Source organism: Oncorhynchus nerka, linkage group LG10, assembly GCF_034236695.1.
Source record: "Oncorhynchus nerka isolate Pitt River linkage group LG10, Oner_Uvic_2.0, whole genome shotgun sequence".
In the NCBI taxonomy this organism is placed as follows: Eukaryota; Metazoa; Chordata; class Actinopteri; order Salmoniformes; family Salmonidae; genus Oncorhynchus; species Oncorhynchus nerka.
In genome coordinates, this window is record NC_088405.1 from 12,784,160 (window position 1) to 12,804,813 (window position 20,654).

A 20,654-nucleotide genomic window follows, 5' to 3' on the forward strand; every position below is an offset into this window, starting at 1 on the left:
TGTAGCCTATGGCAGTATACCCAGCCTGTAGTTGATTTGAGGCTGTAACCTATGGCCCAGCCTGTAGTTGATTTGAGGCTGTAGCCTATGGCAGTATACCCAGCCTGTAGTTGATTTGAGGCTGTAGCCTATGGCAGTATACCCAGCCTGTAGTTGATTTGAGACTGTAACCTATGGCCCAGCCTGTAGTTGATTTGAGGCTGTAGCCTATGGCAGTATACCCAGCCTGTAGTTGATTTGAGGCTGTAGCCTATGGCAGTATACCCAGCCTGTAGTTGATTTGAGGCTGTAACCTATGGCCCAGCCTGTAGTTGATTTGAGGCTGTAGCCTATGGCAGTATACCCAGCCTGTAGTTGATTTGAGGCTGTAGCCTATGGCAGTATACCCAGCCTGTAGTTGATTTGAGGCTGTAGCCTATGGCAGTATACCCAGCCTGTAGTTGATTTGAGGCTGTAGCCTATGGCAGTATACCCAGCCTGTAGTTGATTTGAGGCTGTAGCCTATGGCAGTATACCCAGCCTGTAGTTGATTTGAGGCTGTAGCCTATGGCAGTATACCCAGCCTGTAGTTGATTTGAGGCTGTAACCTATGGCAGTATACCCAGCCTGTAGTTGATTTGAGGCTGTAGCCTATGGCAGTATACCCAGCCTGTAGTTGATTTTAGCCTATGGCAGTATACCCAGCCTGTAGTTGATTTTAGCCTATGGCAGTATACAGCCAGCCTGTAGTTGATTTGAGGCTGTAGCCTATGGCAGTATACCCAGCCTGTAGTTGATTTGAGGCTGTAGCCTATGGCAGTATACCCAGCCAGCTGTAACCTATGGCCCAGCCTGTAGTTGATTTGAGGCTGTAGCCTATGGCAGTATACCCAGCCTGTAGTTGATTTGAGGCTGTAGCCTATGGCAGTATACCCAGCCTGTGTTGATTTAGGCTGTAGCCTATGGCAGTATACCCAGCCTGTAGTTGATTTGAGGCTGTAGCCTATGGCAGTATACCCAGCCTGTAGTTGATTTTAGCCTGTAGCCTATGGCAGTATACCCAGCCTGTAGTTGATTTTAGGCTGTAGCCTATGGCAGTATACCCAGCCTGTAGTTGATTTGAGGCTGTAGCCTATGGCAGTATACCCAGCCTGTAGTTGATTTGAGGCTGTAGCCTAGGCTGGCAGTATACCCAGCCTGTAGTTGATTTGAGGCTGTAACCTATGGCCCAGCCTGTAGTTGATTTGAGGCTGTAGCCTATGGCAGTATACCCAGCCTGTAGTTGATTTGAGGCTGTAGCCTATGGCAGTATACCCAGCCTGTAGTTGATTTGAGGCTGTAACCTATGGCCCAGCCTGTAGTTGATTTGAGGCTGTAGCCTATGGCAGTATACCCAGCCTGTAGTTGATTTGAGGCTGTAGCCTATGGCAGTATACCCAGCCTGTAGTTGATTTGAGGCTGTAACCTATGGCCCAGCCTGTAGTTGATTTGAGGCTGTAGCCTATGGCAGTATACCCAGCCTGTAGTTGATTTGAGGCTGTAACCTATGGCCCAGCCTGTAGTTGATTTGAGGCTGTAGCCTATGGCAGTATACCCAGCCTGTAGTTGATTTGAGGCTGTAGCCTATGGCAGTATACCCAGCCTGTAGTTGATTTTAGCCTGTAGCCTATGGCAGTATACCCAGCCTGTAGTTGATTTTAGCCTGTAGCCTATGGCAGTATACCCAGCCTGTAGTTGATTTGAGGCTGTAACCTATGGCAGTATACCCAGCCTGTAGTTGATTTGAGGCTGTAGCCTATGGCAGTATACCCAGCCTGTAGTTGATTTGAGGCTGTAGCCTATGGCAGTATACCCAGCCTGTAGTTGATTTGAGGCTGTAGCCTATGGCAGTATACCCAGCCTGATTTGAGGCTGTAGTTGACCCAGCCTGTAGTTGATTTGAGGCTGTAGCCTATGGCAGTATACCCAGCCTGTAGTTGATTTGAGGCTGTAGCCTATGGCAGTATACCCAGCCTGTAGTTGATTTGAGGCTGTAGCCTATGGCAGTATACCCAGCCTGTAGTTGATTTGAGGCTGTAGCCTATGGCAGTATACCCAGCCTGTAGTTGATTTGAGGCTGTAGCCTATGGCAGTATACCCAGCCTGTAGTTGATTTTGGCAGTATACCCAGCCTGATTTTAGCTGTAGCCTATGGCAGTATACCCAGCCTGTAGTTGATTTGAGGCTGTAGCCTATGGCAGTATACCCAGCCTGTAGTTGATTTGAGGCTGTAGCCTATGGCAGTATACCCAGCCTGTAGTTGATTTGAGGCTGTAACCTATGGCCCAGCCTGTAGTTGATTTGAGGCTGTAGCCTATGGCAGTATACCCAGCCTGTAGTTGATTTGAGGCTGTAGCCTATGGCAGTATACCCAGCCTGTAGTTGATTTGAGGCTGTAACCTATGGCCCAGCCTGTAGTTGATTTGAGGCTGTAGCCTATGGCAGTATACCCAGCCTGTAGTTGATTTGAGGCTGTAGCCTATGGCAGTATACCCAGCCTGTAGTTGATTTTAGCCTGTAGCCTATGGCAGTATACCCAGCCTGTAGTTGATTTTAGCCTGTAGCCTATGGCAGTATACCCAGCCTGTAGTTGATTTGAGGCTGTAGCCTATGGCAGTATACCCAGCCTGTAGTTGATTTGAGGCTGTAGCCTATGGCAGTATACCCAGCCTGTAGTTGATTTGAGGCTGTAACCTATGGCCCAGCCTGTAGTTGATTTGAGGCTGTAGCCTATGGCAGTATACCCAGCCTGTAGTTGATTTGAGGCTGTAGCCTATGGCAGTATACCCAGCCTGTAGTTGATTTGAGGCTGTAACCTATGGCCCAGCCTGTAGTTGATTTGAGGCTGTAGCCTATGGCAGTATACCCAGCCTGTAGTTGATTTGAGGCTGTAACCTATGGCCCAGCCTATAGGTGATTTGATGCTGTAGCCTATTGCAGTATACCCAGCCTGTAGTTGATTTTAGCCTGTAGCCTATGGCAGTATACCCAGCCTGTAGTTGATTTTAGCCTGTAGCCTATGGCAGTATACCCAGCCTGTAGTTGATTTGAGGCTGTAGCCTATGGCAGTATACCCAGCCTGTAGTTGATTTGAGGCTGTAGCCTATGGCAGTATACCCAGCCTGTAGTTGATTTGAGGCTGTAACCTATGGCCCAGCCTGTAGTTGATTTGAGGCTGTAGCCTATGGCAGTATACCCAGCCTGTAGTTGATTTGAGGCTGTAGCCTATGGCAGTATACCCAGCCTGTAGTTGATTTGAGGCTGTAACCTATGGCCCAGCCTGTAGTTGATTTGAGGCTGTAGCCTATGGCAGTATACCCAGCCTGTAGTTGATTTGAGGCTGTAGCCTATGGCAGTATACCCAGCCTGTAGTTGATTTGAGGCTGTAACCTATGGCCCAGCCTGTAGTTGATTTGAGGCTGTAGCCTATGGCAGTATACCCAGCCTGTAGTTGATTTGAGGCTGTAACCTATGGCCCAGCCTGTAGTTGATTTGAGGCTGTAGCCTATGGCAGTATACCCAGCCTGTAGTTGATTTGAGGCTGTAGCCTATGGCAGTATACCCAGCCTGTAGTTGATTTTAGCCTGTAGCCTATGGCAGTATACCCAGCCTGTAGTTGATTTTAGCCTGTAGCCTATGGCAGTATACCCAGCCTGTAGTTGATTTGAGGCTGTAGCCTATGGCAGTATACCCAGCCTGTAGTTGATTTGAGGCTGTAGCCTATGGCAGTATACCCAGCCTGTAGTTGATTTGAGGCTGTAGCCTATGGCAGTATACCCAGCCTGTAGTTGATTTGAGGCTGTAGCCTATGGCAGTATACCCAGCCTGTAGTTGATTTGAGGCTGTAGCCTATGGCAGTATACCCAGCCTGTAGTTGATTTGAGGCTGTAGCCTATGGCAGTATACCCAGCCTGTAGTTGATTTGAGGCTGTAGCCTATGGCAGTATACCCAGCCTGTAGTTGATTTGAGGCTGTAGCCTATGGCAGTATACCCAGCCTGTAGTTGATTTGAGGCTGTAACCTATGGCCCAGCCTGTAGTTGATTTGAGGCTGTAGCCTATGGCAGTATACCCAGCCTGTAGTTGATTTGAGGCTGTAGCCTATGGCAGTATACCCAGCCTGTAGTTGATTTGAGGCTGTAGCCTATGGCAGTATACCCAGCCTGTAGTTGATTTTAGCCTGTAGCCTATGGCAGTATACCCAGCCTGTAGTTGATTTTAGGCTGTAGCCTATGGCAGTATACCCAGCCTGTAGTTGATTTGAGGCTGTAACCTATGGCAGTATACCCAGCCTGTAGTTGATTTGAGGCTGTAGCCTATGGCAGTATACCCAGCCTGTAGTTGATTTGAGGCTGTAACCTATGGCCCAGCCTGTAGTTGATTTGAGGCTGTAGCCTATGGCAGTATACCCAGCCTGTAGTTGATTTGAGGCTGTAGCCTATGGCAGTATACCCAGCCTGTAGTTGATTTGAGGCTGTAGCCTATGGCAGTATACCCAGCCTGTAGTTGATTTGAGCCTGTAGCCTATGGCAGTATACCCAGCCTGTAGTTGATTTGAGGCTGTAACCTATGGCAGTATACCCAGCCTGTAGTTGATTTGAGGCTGTAGCCTATGGCAGTATACCCAGCCTGTAGTTGATTTGAGGCTGTAGCCTATGGCAGTATACCCAGCCTGTAGTTGATTTGAGGCTGTAGCCTATGGCAGTATACCCAGCCTGTAGTTGATTTGAGGCTGTAGCCTATGGCAGTATACCCAGCCTGTAGTTGATTTGAGGCTGTAGCCTATGGCAGTATACCCAGCCTGTAGTTGATTTGAGGCTGTAGCCTATGGCAGTATACCCAGCCTGTAGTTGATTTGAGGCTGTAGCCTATGGCAGTATACCCAGCCTGTAGTTGATTTGAGCCTGTAGCCTATGGCAGTATACCCAGCCTGTAGTTGATTTTAGCCTGTAGCCTATGGCAGTATACCCAGCCTGTAGTTGATTTGAGGCTGTAGCCTATGGCAGTATACCCAGCCTGTAGTTGATTTGAGGCTGTAGCCTATGGCAGTATACCCAGCCTGTAGTTGATTTGAGGCTGTAACCTATGGCCCAGCCTGTAGTTGATTTGAGGCTGTAGCCTATGGCAGTATACCCAGCCTGTAGTTGATTTGAGGCTGTAGCCTATGGCAGTATACCCAGCCTGTAGTTGATTTGAGGCTGTAACCTATGGCCCAGCCTGTAGTTGATTTGAGGCTGTAGCCTATGGCAGTATACCCAGCCTGTAGTTGATTTGAGGCTGTAACCTATGGCCCAGCCTATAGTTGATTTGAGGCTGTAGCCTATGGCAGTATACCCAGCCTGTAGTTGATTTTAGCCTTAGCCTATGGCAGTATACCCAGCCTGTAGTTGATTTTAGCTGTAGCCTATGGCAGTATACCCAGCCTGTAGTTGATTTGAGGCTGTAGCCTATGGCAGTATACCCAGCCTGTAGTTGATTTGAGGCTGTAGCCTATGGCAGTATACCCAGCCTGTAGTTGATTTGAGGCTGTAACCTGGCAGTGGCCCAGCCTGTAGTTGATTTGAGGCTGTAGCCTATGGCAGTATACCCAGCCTGTAGTTGATTTGAGGCTGTAGCCTATGGCAGTATACCCAGTGATACCCAGCCTGTAGTTGATTTGAGACTGTAACCTATGGCCCAGCCTGTAGTTGATTTGAGGCTGTAGCCTATGGCAGTATACCCAGCCTGTAGTTGATTTGAGGCTGTAGCCTATGGCAGTATACCCAGCCTGTAGTTGATTTGAGGCTGTAAGTATGGCCCAGCCTGTAGTTGATTTGAGGCTGTAGCCTATGGCAGTATACCCAGCCTGTAGTTGATTTGAGGCTGTAACCTATGGCCCAGCCTGTAGTTGATTTGAGGCTGTAGCCTATGGCAGTATACCCAGCCTGTAGTTGATTTTAGCCTGTAGCCTATGGCAGTATACCCAGCCTGTAGTTGATTTTAGCCTGTAGCCTATGGCAGTATACCCAGCCTGTAGTTGATTTGAGGCTGTAACCTATGGCAGTATACCCAGCCTGTAGTTGATTTGAGGCTGTAGCCTATGGCAGTATACCCAGCCTGTAGTTGATTTGAGGCTGTAGCCTATGGCAGTATACCCAGCCTGTAGTTGATTTGAGGCTGTAGCCTATGGCAGTATACCCAGCCTGTAGTTGATTTGAGGCTGTAGCCTATGGCAGTATACCCAGCCTGTAGTTGATTTGAGGCTGTAGCCTATGGCAGTATACCCAGCCTGTAGTTGATTTGAGGCTGTAGCCTATGGCAGTATACCCAGCCTGTAGTTGATTTGAGGCTGTAGCCTATGGCAGTATACCCAGCCTGTAGTTGATTTGAGGCTGTAACCTATGGCCCAGCCTGTAGTTGATTTGAGGCTGTAGCCTATGGCAGTATACCCAGCCTGTAGTTGATTTGAGGCTGTAGCCTATGGCAGTATACCCAGCCTGTAGTTGATTTGAGGCTGTAGCCTATGGCAGTATACCCAGCCTGTAGTTGATTTTAGCCTGTAGCCTATGGCAGTATACCCAGCCTGTAGTTGATTTTAGGCTGTAGCCTATGGCAGTATACCCAGCCTGTAGTTGATTTGAGGCTGTAACCTATGGCAGTATACCCAGCCTGTAGTTGATTTGAGGCTGTAGCCTATGGCAGTATACCCAGCCTGTAGTTGATTTGAGGCTGTAGCCTATGGCAGTATACCCAGCCTGTAGTTGATTTGAGGCTGTAGCCTATAGCAGTATACCCAGCCTGTAGTTGATTTTGAGGCTGTAGCCTATGGCAGTATACCCAGCCTGTAGTTGATTTGAGGCTGTAGCCTATGGCAGTATACCCAGCCTGTAGTTGATTTGAGGCTGTAGCCTATGGCAGTATACCCAGCCTGTAGTTGATTTGAGGCTGTAGCCTATGGCAGTATACCCAGCCTGTAGTTGATTTGAGGCTGTAGCCTATGGCAGTATACCCAGCCTGTAGTTGATTTGAGGCTGTAACCTATGCCCAGCCTGTAGTTGATTTGAGGCTGTAGCCTATGGAGTTACCCAGCCTGTAGTTGATTTGGCTGTACCTATGGCCCAGCCTGTAGTTGATTTGAGGCTGTAGCCTATGGCAGTATACCCAGCCTGTAGTTGATTTGAGGCTGTAGCCTATGGCCCAGCCTGTAGTTTATTTGAGGCTGTAGCCTATGGCAGTATACCCAGCCTGTAGTTGATTTGAGGCTGTAGCCTATGGCAGTATACCCAGCCTGTAGTTGATTTGAGGCTGTAACCTATGGCCCAGCCTGTAGTTGATTTGAGGCTGTAGCCTATGGCAGTATACCCAGCCTGTAGTTGATTTGAGGCTGTAGCCTATGGCAGTATACCCAGCCTGTAGTTGATTTGAGCCTGTAGCCTATGGCAGTATACCCAGCCTGTAGTTGATTTGAGCCTGTAGCCTATGGCAGTATACCCAGCCTGTAGTTGATTTGAGGCTGTAGCCTATGGCAGTATACCCAGCCTGTAGTTGATTTGAGGCTGTAGCCTATGGCAGTATACCCAGCCTGTAGTTGATTTGAGGCTGTAACCTATGGCCCAGCCTGTAGTTGATTTGAGGCTGTAGCCTATGGCAGTATACCCAGCCTGTAGTTGATTTGAGGCTGTAGCCTATGGCAGTATACCCAGCCTGTAGTTGATTTGAGGCTGTAACCTATGGCCCAGCCTGTAGTTGATTTGAGGCTGTAGCCTATGGCAGTATACCCAGCCTGTAGTTGATTTGAGGCTGTAACCTATGGCCCAGCCTATAGGTGATTTGATGCTGTAGCCTATTGCAGTATACCCAGCCTGTAGTTGATTTTAGCCTGTAGCCTATGGCAGTATACCCAGCCTGTAGTTGATTTGAGGCTGTAGCCTATGGCAGTATACCCAGCCTGTAGTTGATTTGAGGCTGTAGCCTATGGCAGTATACCCAGCCTGTAGTTGATTTGAGGCTGTAGCCTATGGCAGTATACCCAGCCTGTAGTTGATTTGAGGCTGTAACCTATGGCCCAGCCTGTAGTTGATTTGAGGCTGTAGCCTATGGCAGTATACCCAGCCTGTAGTTGATTTGAGGCTGTAGCCTATGGCAGTATACCCAGCCTGTAGTTGATTTGAGACTGTAACCTATGGCCCAGCCTGTAGTTGATTTGAGGCTGTAGCCTATGGCAGTATACCCAGCCTGTAGTTGATTTGAGGCTGTAGCCTATGGCAGTATACCCAGCCTGTAGTTGATTTGAGGCTGTAACCTATGGCCCAGCCTGTAGTTGATTTGAGGCTGTAGCCTATGGCAGTATACCCAGCCTGTAGTTGATTTGAGGCTGTAACCTATGGCCCAGCCTGTAGTTGATTTGAGGCTGTAGCCTATGGCAGTATACCCAGCCTGTAGTTGATTTTAGCCTGTAGCCTATGGCAGTATACCCAGCCTGTAGTTGATTTTAGCCTGTAGCCTATGGCAGTATACCCAGCCTGTAGTTGATTTGAGGCTGTAGCCTATGGCAGTATACCCAGCCTGTAGTTGATTTGAGGCTGTAGCCTATGGCAGTATACCCAGCCTGTAGTTGATTTGAGGCTGTAGCCTATGGCAGTATACCCAGCCTGTAGTTGATTTGAGGCTGTAGCCTATGGCAGTATACCCAGCCTGTAGTTGATTTGAGGCTGTAGCCTATGGCAGTATACCCAGCCTGTAGTTGATTTGAGGCTGTAGCCTATGGCAGTATACCCAGCCTGTAGTTGATTTGAGGCTGTAGCCTATGGCAGTATACCCAGCCTGTAGTTGATTTGAGGCTGTAGCCTATGGCAGTATACCCAGCCTGTAGTTGATTTGAGGCTGTAACCTATGGCCCAGCCTGTAGTTGATTTGAGGCTGTAGCCTATGGCAGTATACCCAGCCTGTAGTTGATTTGAGGCTGTAGCCTATGGCAGTATACCCAGCCTGTAGTTGATTTGAGGCTGTAGCCTATGGCAGTATACCCAGCCTGTAGTTGATTTTAGCCTGTAGCCTATGGCAGTATACCCAGCCTGTAGTTGATTTTAGCCTGTAGCCTATGGCAGTATACCCAGCCTGTAGTTGATTTGAGGCTGTAGCCTATGGCAGTATACCCAGCCTGTAGTTGATTTGAGGCTGTAGCCTATGGCAGTATACCCAGCCTGTAGTTGATTTGAGGCTGTAACCTATGGCCCAGCCTGTAGTTGATTTGAGGCTGTAGCCTATGGCAGTATACCCAGCCTGTAGTTGATTTGAGGCTGTAGCCTATGGCAGTATACCCAGCCTGTAGTTGATTTGAGACTGTAACCTAGTGGCCCAGCCTGTAGTTGATTTGAGGCTGTAGCCTATGGCAGTATACCCAGCCTGTAGTTGATTTGAGGCTGTAGCCTATGGCAGTATACCCAGCCTGTAGTTGATTTGAGGCTGTAACCTATGGCCCAGCCTGTAGTTGATTTGAGGCTGTAACCTATGGCAGTATACCCAGCCTGTAGTTGATTTGAGGCTGTAACCTATGGCCCAGCCTGTAGTTGATTTGAGGCTGTAGCCTATGGCAGTATACCCAGCCTGTAGTTGATTTTAGCCTGTAGCCTATGGCAGTATACCCAGCCTGTAGTTGATTTTAGCCTGTAGCCTATGGCAGTATACCCAGCCTGTAGTTGATTTGAGGCTGTAACCTATGGCAGTATACCCAGCCTGTAGTTGATTTGAGGCTGTAGCCTATGGCAGTATACCCAGCCTGTAGTTGATTTGAGGCTGTAGCCTATGGCAGTATACCCAGCCTGTAGTTGATTTGAGGCTGTAGCCTATGGCAGTATACCCAGCCTGTAGTTGATTTGAGGCTGTAGCCTATGGCAGTATACCCAGCCTGTAGTTGATTTGAGGCTGTAGCCTATGGCAGTATACCCAGCCTGTAGTTGATTTGAGGCTGTAGCCTATGGCAGTATACCCAGCCTGTAGTTGATTTGAGGCTGTAGCCTATGGCAGTATACCCAGCCTGTAGTTGATTTGAGGCTGTAACCTATGGCCCAGCCTGTAGTTGATTTGAGGCTGTAGCCTATGGCAGTATACCCAGCCTGTAGTTGATTTGAGGCTGTAGCCTATGGCAGTATACCCAGCCTGTAGTTGATTTGAGGCTGTAGCCTATGGCAGTATACCCAGCCTGTAGTTGATTTTAGCCTGTAGCCTATGGCAGTATACCCAGCCTGTAGTTGATTTTAGCCTGTAGCCTATGGCAGTATACCCAGCCTGTAGTTGATTTGAGGCTGTAACCTATGGCAGTATACCCAGCCTGTAGTTGATTTGAGGCTGTAGCCTATGGCAGTATACCCAGCCTGTAGTTGATTTGAGGCTGTAACCTATGGCCCAGCCTGTAGTTGATTTGAGGCTGTAGCCTATGGCAGTATACCCAGCCTGTAGTTGATTTGAGGCTGTAGCCTATGGCAGTATACCCAGCCTGTAGTTGATTTGAGGCTGTAGCCTATGGCAGTATACCCAGCCTGTAGTTGATTTGAGGCTGTAGCCTATGGCAGTATACCCAGCCTGTAGTTGATTTGAGGCTGTAGCCTATGGCAGTATACCCAGCCTGTAGTTGATTTGAGGCTGTAGCCTATGGCAGTATACCCAGCCTGTAGTTGATTTGAGGCTGTAGCCTATGGCAGTATACCCAGCCTGTAGTTGATTTGAGGCTGTAGCCTATGGCAGTATACCCAGCCTGTAGTTGATTTTAGCCTGTAGCCTATGGCAGTATACCCAGCCTGTAGTTGATTTTAGCCTGTAGCCTATGGCAGTATACCCAGCCTGTAGTTGATTTGAGGCTGTAGCCTATGGCAGTATACCCAGCCTGTAGTTGATTTGAGGCTGTAGCCTATGGCAGTATACCCAGCCTGTAGTTGATTTGAGGCTGTAGCCTATGGCAGTATACCCAGCCTGTAGTTGATTTGAGGCTGTAGCCTATGGCAGTATACCCAGCCTGTAGTTGATTTGAGGCTGTAGCCTATGGCAGTATACCCAGCCTGTAGTTGATTTGAGGCTGTAGCCTATGGCAGTATACCCAGCCTGTAGTTGATTTGAGGCTGTAGCCTATGGCAGTATACCCAGCCTGTAGTTGATTTGAGGCTGTAGCCTATGGCAGTATACCCAGCCTGTAGTTGATTTGAGGCTGTAACCTAATGCCCAGCCTGTAGTTGATTTGAGGCTGTAGCCTATGGCAGTATACCCAGCCTGTAGTTGATTTGACGCTGTAACCTATGGCCCAGCCTGTAGTTGATTTGAGGCTGTAGCCTATGGCAGTATACCCAGCCTGTAGTTGATTTGAGGCTGTAGCCTATGGCAGTATACCCAGCCTGTAGTTAATTTTAGCCTATGGCAGTATACCCAGCCTGTAGTTGATTTTAGCCTGTAGCCTATGGCAGTATACCCAGCCTGTAGTTGATTTGAGGCTGTAGCCTATGGCAGTATACCCAGCCTGTAGTTGATTTGAGGCTGTAGCCTATGGCAGTATACCCAGCCTGTAGTTGATTTGAGGCTGTAGCCTATGGCAGTATACCCAGCCTGTAGTTGATTTGAGGCTGTAGCCTATGGCAGTATACCCAGCCTGTAGTTGATTTGAGGCTGTAACCTATTGCCCAGCCTGTAGTTGATTTGAGGCTGTAGCCTATGGCAGTATACCCAGCCTGTAGTTGATTTGAGTCTGTAGCCTATGGCAGTATACCCAGCCTGTAGTTGATTTGAGGCTGTAGCCTATGGCAGTATACCCAGCCTGTAGTTGATTTGAGGCTGTAGCCTATGGCAGTATACCCAGCCTGTAGTTGATTTGAGGCTGTAACCTATGGCCCAGCCTGTAGTTGATTTGAGGCTGTAGCCTATGGCAGTATACCCAGCCTGTAGTTGATTTGAGGCTGTAGCCTATGGCAGTATACCCAGCCTGTAGTTGATTTGAGACTGTAACCTATGGCCCAGCCTGTAGTTGATTTGAGGCTGTAGCCTATGGCAGTATACCCAGCCTGTAGTTGATTTGAGGCTGTAGCCTATGGCAGTATACCCAGCCTGTAGTTGATTTGAGGCTGTAACCTATGGCCCAGCCTGTAGTTGATTTGAGGCTGTAGCCTATGGCAGTATACCCAGCCTGTAGTTGATTTGAGGCTGTAACCTATGGCCCAGCCTGTAGTTGATTTGAGGCTGTAGCCTATGGCAGTATACCCAGCCTGTAGTTGATTTGAGGCTGTAGCCTATGGCAGTATACCCAGCCTGTAGTTGATTTTAGCCTGTAGCCTATGGCAGTATACCCAGCCTGTAGTTGATTTGAGGCTGTAACCTATGGCAGTATACCCAGCCTGTAGTTGATTTGAGGCTGTAGCCTATGGCAGTATACCCAGCCTGTAGTTGATTTGAGGCTGTAGCCTATGGCAGTATACCCAGCCTGTAGTTGATTTGAGGCTGTAGCCTATGGCAGTATACCCAGCCTGTAGTTGATTTGAGGCTGTAGCCTATGGCAGTATACCCAGCCTGTAGTTGATTTGAGGCTGTAGCCTATGGCAGTATACCCAGCCTGTAGTTGATTTGAGGCTGTAGCCTATGGCAGTATACCCAGCCTGTAGTTGATTTGAGGCTGTAGCCTATGGCAGTATACCCAGCCTGTAGTTGATTTGAGGCTGTAGCCTATGGCAGTATACCCAGCCTGTAGTTGATTTGAGGCTGTAACCTATGGCCCAGCCTGTAGTTGATTTGAGGCTGTAGCCTATGGCAGTATACCCAGCCTGTAGTTGATTTGAGGCTGTAGCCTATGGCAGTATACCCAGCCTGTTGTTGATTTGAGGCTGTAGCCTATGGCAGTATACCCAGCCTGTAGTTGATTTTAGCCTGTACCCTATGGCAGTATACCCAGCCTGTAGTTGATTTTAGCCTGTAGCCTATGGCAGTATACCCAGCCTGTAGTTGATTTGAGGCTGTAACCTATGGCAGTATACCCAGCCTGTAGTTGATTTGAGGCTGTAGCCTATGGCAGTATACCCAGCCTGTAGTTGATTTGAGGCTGTAACCTATGGCCCAGCCTGTAGTTGATTTGAGGCTGTAGCCTATGGCAGTATACCCAGCCTGTAGTTGATTTGAGGCTGTAGCCTATGGCAGTATACCCAGCCTGTAGTTGATTTTAGCCTGTAGCCTATGGCAGTATACCCAGCCTGTAGTTGATTTTAGCCTGTTGCCTATGGCAGTATACCCAGCCTGTAGTTGATTTGAGGCTGTAGCCTATGGCAGTATACCCAGCCTGTAGTTGATTTGAGGCTGTAGCCTATGGCAGTATACCCAGCCTGTAGTTGATTTGAGGCTGTAACCTATGGCAGTATACCCAGCCTGTAGTTGATTTGAGGCTGTAGCCTATGGCAGTATACCCAGCCTGTAGTTGATTTGAGGCTGTAGCCTATGGCAGTATACCCAGCCTGTAGTTGATTTGAGGCTGTAGCCTATGGCAGTATACCCAGCCTGTAGTTGATTTGAGGCTGTAGCCTATAGCAGTGTACCCAGCCTGTAGTTGATTTTAGGCTGTAGCCTATGGCAGTATACCCAGCCTGTAGTTGATTTGAGGCTGTAGCCTATGGCAGTATACCCAGCCTGTAGTTGATTTGAGGCTGTAGCCTATAGCAGTATACCCAGCCTGTAGTTGATTTGAGGCTGTAGCCTATGGCAGTATACCCAGCCTGTAGTTGATTTGAGGCTGTAGCCTATGGCAGTATACCCAGCCTGTAGTTGATTTGAGGCTGTAACCTAATGCCCAGCCTGTAGTTGATTTGAGGCTGTAGCCTATGGCAGTATACCCAGCCTGTAGTTGATTTGACGCTGTAACCTATGGCTCAGCCTGTAGTTGATTTGAGGCTGTAGCCTATGGCAGTATACCCAGCCTGTAGTTGATTTGAGGCTGTAGCCTATGGCAGTATACCCAGCCTGTAGTTAATTTTAGCCTATGGCAGTATACCCAGCCTGTAGTTGATTTTAGCCTGTAGCCTATGGCAGTATACCCAGCCTGTAGTTGATTTGAGGCTGTAGCCTATGGCAGTATACCCAGCCTGTAGTTGATTTGAGGCTGTAGCCTATGGCAGTATACCCAGCCTGTAGTTGATTTGAGGCTGTAGCCTATGGCAGTATACCCAGCCTGTAGTTGATTTGAGGCTGTAACCTATTGCCCAGCCTGTAGTTGATTTGAGGCTGTAGCCTATGGCAGTATACCCAGCCTGTAGTTGATTTGAGTCTGTAGCCTATGGCAGTATACCCAGCCTGTAGTTGATTTGAGTCTGTAGCCTATGGCAGTATACCCAGCCTGTAGTTGATTTTAGCCTGTAGCCTATGGCAGTATACCCAGCCTGTAGTTGATTTTAGCCTGTAGCCTATGGCAGTATACCCAGCCTGTAGTTGATTTGAGGCTGTAACCTATGGCAGTATACCCAGCCTGTAGTTGATTTGAGGCTGTAGCCTATGGCAGTATACCCAGCCTGTAGTTGATTTGAGGCTGTAGCCTATGGCAGTATACCCAGCCTGTAGTTGATTTGAGGCTGTAGCCTATGGCAGTATACCCAGCCTGTAGTTGATTTGAGGCTGTAGCCTATGGCAGTATACCCAGCCTGTAGTTGATTTTAGGCTGTAGCCTATGGCAGTATACCCAGCCTGTAGTTGATTTGAGGCTGTAGCCTATGGCAGTATACCCAGCCTGTAGTTGATTTGAGGCTGTAGCCTATGGCAGTATACCCAGCCTGTAGTTGATTTGAGGCTGTAGCCTATAGCAGTGTACCCAGCCTGTAGTTGATTTGAGGCTGTAGCCTATGGCAGTGTACCCAGCCTGTAGTTGATTTGAGGCTGTAGCCTATGGCAGTATACCCAGCCTGTAGTTGATTTGAGGCTGTAGCCTATGGCAGTATACCCAGCCTGTAGTTGATTTGAGGCTGTAGCCTATGGCAGTATACCCAGCCTGTAGTTGATTTGAGGCTGTAGCCTATGGCAGTATACCCAGCCTGTAGTTGATTTGAGGCTGTAGCCTATGGCAGTATACCCAGCCTGTAGTTGATTTGAGGCTGTAACCTAATGCCCAGCCTGTAGTTGATTTGTGGCTGTAGCCTATGGCAGTATACCCAGCCTGTAGTTGATTTGACGCTGTAACCTATGGCCCAGCCTGTAGTTGATTTGAGGCTGTAGCCTATGGCAGTATACCCAGCCTGTAGTTGATTTGAGGCTGTAGCCTATGGCAGTATACCCAGCCTGTAGTTAATTTTAGCCTATGGCAGTATACCCAGCCTGTAGTTGATTTGAGGCTGTAGCCTATGGCAGTATACCCAGCCTGTAGTTGATTTTAGCCTGTAGCCTATGGCAGTATACCCAGCCTGTAGTTGATTTTAGGCTGTAGCCTATGGCAGTATACCCAGCCTGTAGTTGATTTGAGGCTGTAACCTATGGCAGTATACCCAGCCTGTAGTTGATTTGAGGCTGTAGCCTATGGCAGTATACCCAGCCTGTAGTTGATTAGAGGCTGTAGCCTATGGCCCAGCCTGTAGTTTTACATTTAGATAGTAGTATTTACAGGATATATGACAGCATGTGTCTATGTTAAATGGGATGTGACTGGTTCTGTGTGTGTGTCCGTCGGTCGGTCAGTAGAGGACTCTGTCCACCAGGCAGGTGACTGGGGAAAACAGAAGAGGTCAACACTGCAGCATAGTGTCCTACAGTATGCCCTTCATGCACAGATCATCCACACAGATATGCACATGCAGACATGTTCACACACACCACCAGAACCCAGTGCCAGTGGGCCTGTTTGTCCTTCCCCAGTCTGAGTGTTCAGGGTTGAAGTGATTGTAATTAAGGATAGACCCATAGGAGAAGACACTCACACCCTCCCCAGGGCCTGGAGTCCTTACAGTATGTGTTGATAAAAGTCTGCCTTGATTTATAATGAGAGTGTGACATGATTAATGTGTGTGTGTGTGCAGGAGATGCCAGTACTAGTGTGTGTTTGAGACAGGATGTGAGTTTGGTGCAGGATGTGAGTTGGGTGTAGTGTCGTGTCGTGTAAGAGACAGGATGTGAGTTGGGTGTAGTGTCGTGTAAGAGACAGGATGTGAGTTGGGTGTAGTGTCGTGTTTGAGACAGGATGTGAGTTGGGTGTAGTGTCGTGTTTGAGACAGGATGTGAGTTGGGTGTAGTGTTTGAGACAGGATGTGAGGTGGTTGTGTTGTCGTGTTTGAGACAGGATGTGAGGTGGTTGTGTTGTCGTGTTTGGGACGGGATGTGAGTTGGTTGTGTTGTCGTGTTTGGGACAGGATGTGAGTTGGGTGTAGTGTCGCGTTTGAGACAGGATGTGAGTTGGTTGTGTTGTTGTGTTTGGGACAGGATGTGAGTTGGTTGTGTTGTTGTGTTTGAGACAGGATGTGTGTGTGTGTTTGTCAGTAATGTGTACCAGCTCTCCAACCTCCATACAGAGATGTGGAGAACAGATGGGCTAGCCTGCCATCTACAGGGCTATACGAGACACTACACCCCTTCAACACTGTGCTCCTTAAAAGTCAGAGATGGGGGGAGATGCTCAGAGATGCACAACGTAAACAGCAATATTGTCCGGTCCATTTCCTCAACAACTAATAGCGTTGAAGCGCGCGGCTAAACTTCTCCGCTGTTTTGGTCCCGTAGCTCACACCTTGTAGCAGCGTGAAGAGCACCTGTGTACATGCACAGATAGTGTGTGTGACTGAGAGAGTGGAGTCATGCACAGATAGTGTGTGTGACTGAGAGAGTGGAGTCATGCACAGATAGTGTGTGTGACTGAGAGAGTGGAGTCATGCACAGATAGTGTGTGTGACTGAGAGAGTGGAGTCATGCACAGATAGTGTGTGTGACTGAGAGAGTGGAGTCATGCACAGTGTGACTCAGTGTGAGTCATGCACAGATACTCAGTGTGACAGAGAGTGGAGTCATGCACAGATAGTGTGTGTGACTGAGAGAGTGGAGTCATGCACAGATAGTGTGTGTGACTGAGAGAGTGGAGTCATGCACAGATACTCAGTGTGACTGAGAGAGTGGAGTCATGCACAGATACTCAATGTGACTGAGAGAGTGGTCATGCACAGATAGTGTGTGTGACTGAGAGAGTGGAGTCATGCACAGATAGTGTGTGTGACTGAGAGAGTGAAGTCATGCACAGATAGTGTGTGTGACTGAGAGAGTGGAGTCATGCACAGATAGTGTGTGTGACTGAGAGAGTGGAGTCATGCACAGATACTCAGTGTGACTGAGAGAGTGGAGTCATGCACAGATACTCAGTGTGACTGAGAGAGTGGAGTCATGCACAGATAGTGTGTGTGACTGAGAGAGTGGAGTCATGCACAGATAGTGTGTGTGACTGAGAGAGTGAAGTCATGCACAGATAGTGTGTGTGACTGAGAGAGGGGAGTCATGCACAGATACTCAGTGTGACAGAGAGGGGAGTCATGCACAGATACTCAGTGTGACAGAGAGTGAAGTCATGCACAGATACTCAGTGTGACAGAGAGTGAAGTCATGCACAGATAGTGTGTGTGACTGAGAGAGTGAAGTCATGCACAGATAGTGTGTGTGACTGAGAGAGTGAAGTCATGCACAGATAGTGTGTGTGACTGAGAGAGTGAAGTCATGCACAGATACTCAGTGTGACAGAGAGTGAAGTCATGCACAGATACTCAGTGTGACAGAGAGTGAAGTCATGCACAGATACTCAGTGTGACTGAGAGAGTGAAGTCATGCACAGATAGTGTGTGTGACTGAGAGAGTGAAGTCATGCACAGATACTCAGTGTGACAGAGAGTGAAGTCATGCACAGATACTCAGTGTGACTGAGAGAGTGAAGTCATGCATTGTGCTCATCTCAATATCTGCTCTGCTATTCGTGGCAACGTCATATCGCTGAGTCTCAGTTTACATTTTGTTAAAGTGTAATCATCTGAACGTTTTGAAAGTAGGTTTAATGTGTGATGTTACTTTAACGCATTCTGATGAAATGACGCGTATTGTTGTGTATATTGTTGCGTGTTTTGAAGATTGTCCCCTCTCCCCTCAGGTAGAGGCAGAGAGCCAGGAGCTGGTGGATGGCTCTCTGATAGACCTGTGTGGAGCCACGCTCCTGTGGCGCACGGCCGAGGGCCTGAGCCGCACCCCCACCATCAAACACCTGGAGGCGCTACGTCAGGAAATCAACGCAGCCCGGCCCCAGTGTCCCGTCGGCTTCAACACCCTGGCCTTCCCCTCCATGAGACGCAAGGCAAGTTCCCTCCCTAATACAATGACAATACAATAGAAAATATGCCCCCCCCCCAAAAAAAAAATAAAATTGTTTTGCACATGTTCTTATCCAAAGCAACTTACAGCAGTTATTACATACATTTTCCTATTGGTTGCCCCAGCGGGAATCAAACTCACGACCCTGGTGTTAATGGCACCATGCTCTATCAACTGAGCCAGACATTTAGTCATTTAGCAGACCCTCTTATCCAGAGTCACTACAGTAGGGAGTCATTTAGCAGACTCTCTTATCCAGAGTCACTACAGTAGGGAGTCATTTAGCAGACTCTCTTATCCAGAGTCACTACAGTAGTGAGTCATTTAGCAGTGACTTATATCCAGAGCCACTACAGTTAGTGGCTAGGTGGGACAACCACATCTCAGTCATAGTCAGTACATTTCTCCTTAATAAAGTAGCAATCAGTAAAGTCAGAGCTAGTAGGGAAAGACCAGTTGTAGAGAAGGCAGCAGGAGGTTTCTGTAGGGAAAGACCAGTTGTAGAGCAGAGAAGGTAGCAGGGGGTTTCTGTAGAGAAAGACCAGTTGTAGAGCAGAGAAGGTAGCAGGGGGTTTCTGTAGAGAAAGACCAGTTGTAGAGAAGGCAGTAGGGGGTTTCTGTAGGGAAAGACCAGTTGTAGAGAAGGCAGCAGGGGGTTTCTGTAGGGAAAGACCAGTTGTAGAGAAGGCAGCAGGGGGTTTCTGTAGGGAAAGACCAGTTGTAGAGAAGGTAGCAGGGGTTTCTGTAGGGAAAGACCAGTTGTAGAGTAGAGAAGGCAGCAGGGGGTTTCTGTAGAGAAAGACCAGTTGTAGAGAAGGTAGCAGGGGGTTTCTGTAGAGAAAGACCAGTTGTAGAGAAGGCAGCAGGGGGTTTCTGTAGGGAAAGACCAGTTGTAGAGAAGGTAGCAGGGGGTTTCTGTAGGGAAAGACCAGTTGTAGAGAAGGTAGCAGGGGGTTTCTGTAGGGAAAGACCAGTTGTAGAGAAGGCAGCAAGGGGTTTCTGTAGGGAAAGACCAGTTGTAGAGAAGGTAGCAGGGGGTTTCTGTAGGGAAAGACCAGTTGTAGAGAAGGCAGCAGGGGGTTTCTGTAGGGAAAGACCAGTTGTAGAGAAGGCAGCAGGGGGTTTCTGTAGGGAAAGACCAGTTGTAGAGAAGGCAGTAGGGGGTTTCTGTAGGGAAAGACCAGTTGTAGAGAAGGCAGCAGGGGTTTCTGTAGGGAAAGACCAGTTGTAGAGAAGGCAGCAGGGGTTTCTGTAGGGAAAGACCAGTTGTAGAGAAGGTAGCAGGGGGTTTCTGTAGGGAAAGACCAGTTGTAGAGAAGGCAGCAGGGGGTTTCTGTAGGGAAAGACCAGTTGTAGAGAAGGCAGCAGGGCGTTTCTGTAGGGAAAGACCAGTTGTAGAGCAGAGATAGCAGCAGGGGTTTCTGTAGGGAAAGACCAGTTGTAGAGAAGGAAGCAGCAGGGGTTTCTGTAGAAAGAAAGACCAGTTGTAGAGTAGAGAAGGCAGCAGGGGTTTCTGTAGAGAAAGACCAGTTGTAGAGAAGGCAGCAGGGGTTTCTGTAGAGAAAGACCAGTTGTAGAGAAGGGCAGGGGGTTTCTGTAGGGAAAGACCAGGGGGTTTCTGTAGAGAAAGACCAGTTGTAGAGTAGAGAAGGCAGCAGGGGGTTTCTGTAGAGAAAGACCAGTTGTAGAGAAGGCAGCAGGGGGTTTCTGTAGGGAAAGACCAGTTGTAGAGAAGGCAGCAGGGGGTTTCTGTAGGGAAAGACCAGTTGTAGAGAAGGCAGCAGGGGGTTTCTGTAGGGAAAGACCAGTTGTAGAGAAGGCAGCAGGGGGTTTCTGTAGGGAAAGACCAGTTGTAGAGAAGGCAGTAGAGGGTTTCTGTAGAGAAAGACCAGTTGTAGAGAAGGCAGCAGGGGGTTTCTGTAGGGAAAGACCAGTTGTAGAGAAGGCAGCAGGGGGTTTCTGTAGGGAAAGACCAGTTGTAGAGAAGGCAGCAGGGGGTTTCTGTAGGGAAAGACCAGTTGTAGAGAAGGCAGCAGGGGGTTTCTGTAGGGAAAGACCAGTTGTAGAGAAGGCAGCAGGGGGTTTCTGTAGGAAAGACCAAGAGAAGGCAGCAGGGGGTTTCTGTAGGGAAAGACCAGTTGTAGAGAAGGCAGCAGGGGGTTTCTGTAGAAAGAAAGACCAGTTGTAGAGAAGGCAGCAGGGGGTTTCTGTAGGGAAAGACCAGTTGTAGAGAAGGCAGCAGGGGGTTTCTGTAGGGAAAGACCAGTTGTAGAGAAGGTAGCAGGGGGTTTCTGTAGGGAAAGACCAGTTGTAGAGAAGGCAGCA

The 20,654-nt window shown here is 48.5% G+C and overlaps 1 protein-coding gene across 1 annotated transcript in view; it reads left to right on the forward strand.

The window, feature by feature from the left end:
- peli1b (pellino E3 ubiquitin protein ligase 1b) overlaps positions 1–20,654 on the forward strand; it is a 75,565-nt gene that overhangs the window by 51,147 nt on the left and 3,764 nt on the right. The window contains exon 7 of the mRNA XM_065023020.1: positions 18,112–18,312. Coding sequence (XP_064879092.1) covers positions 18,112–18,312 — 201 coding nt within the window. The remainder of the gene's footprint in view (positions 1–18,111; positions 18,313–20,654) is intronic.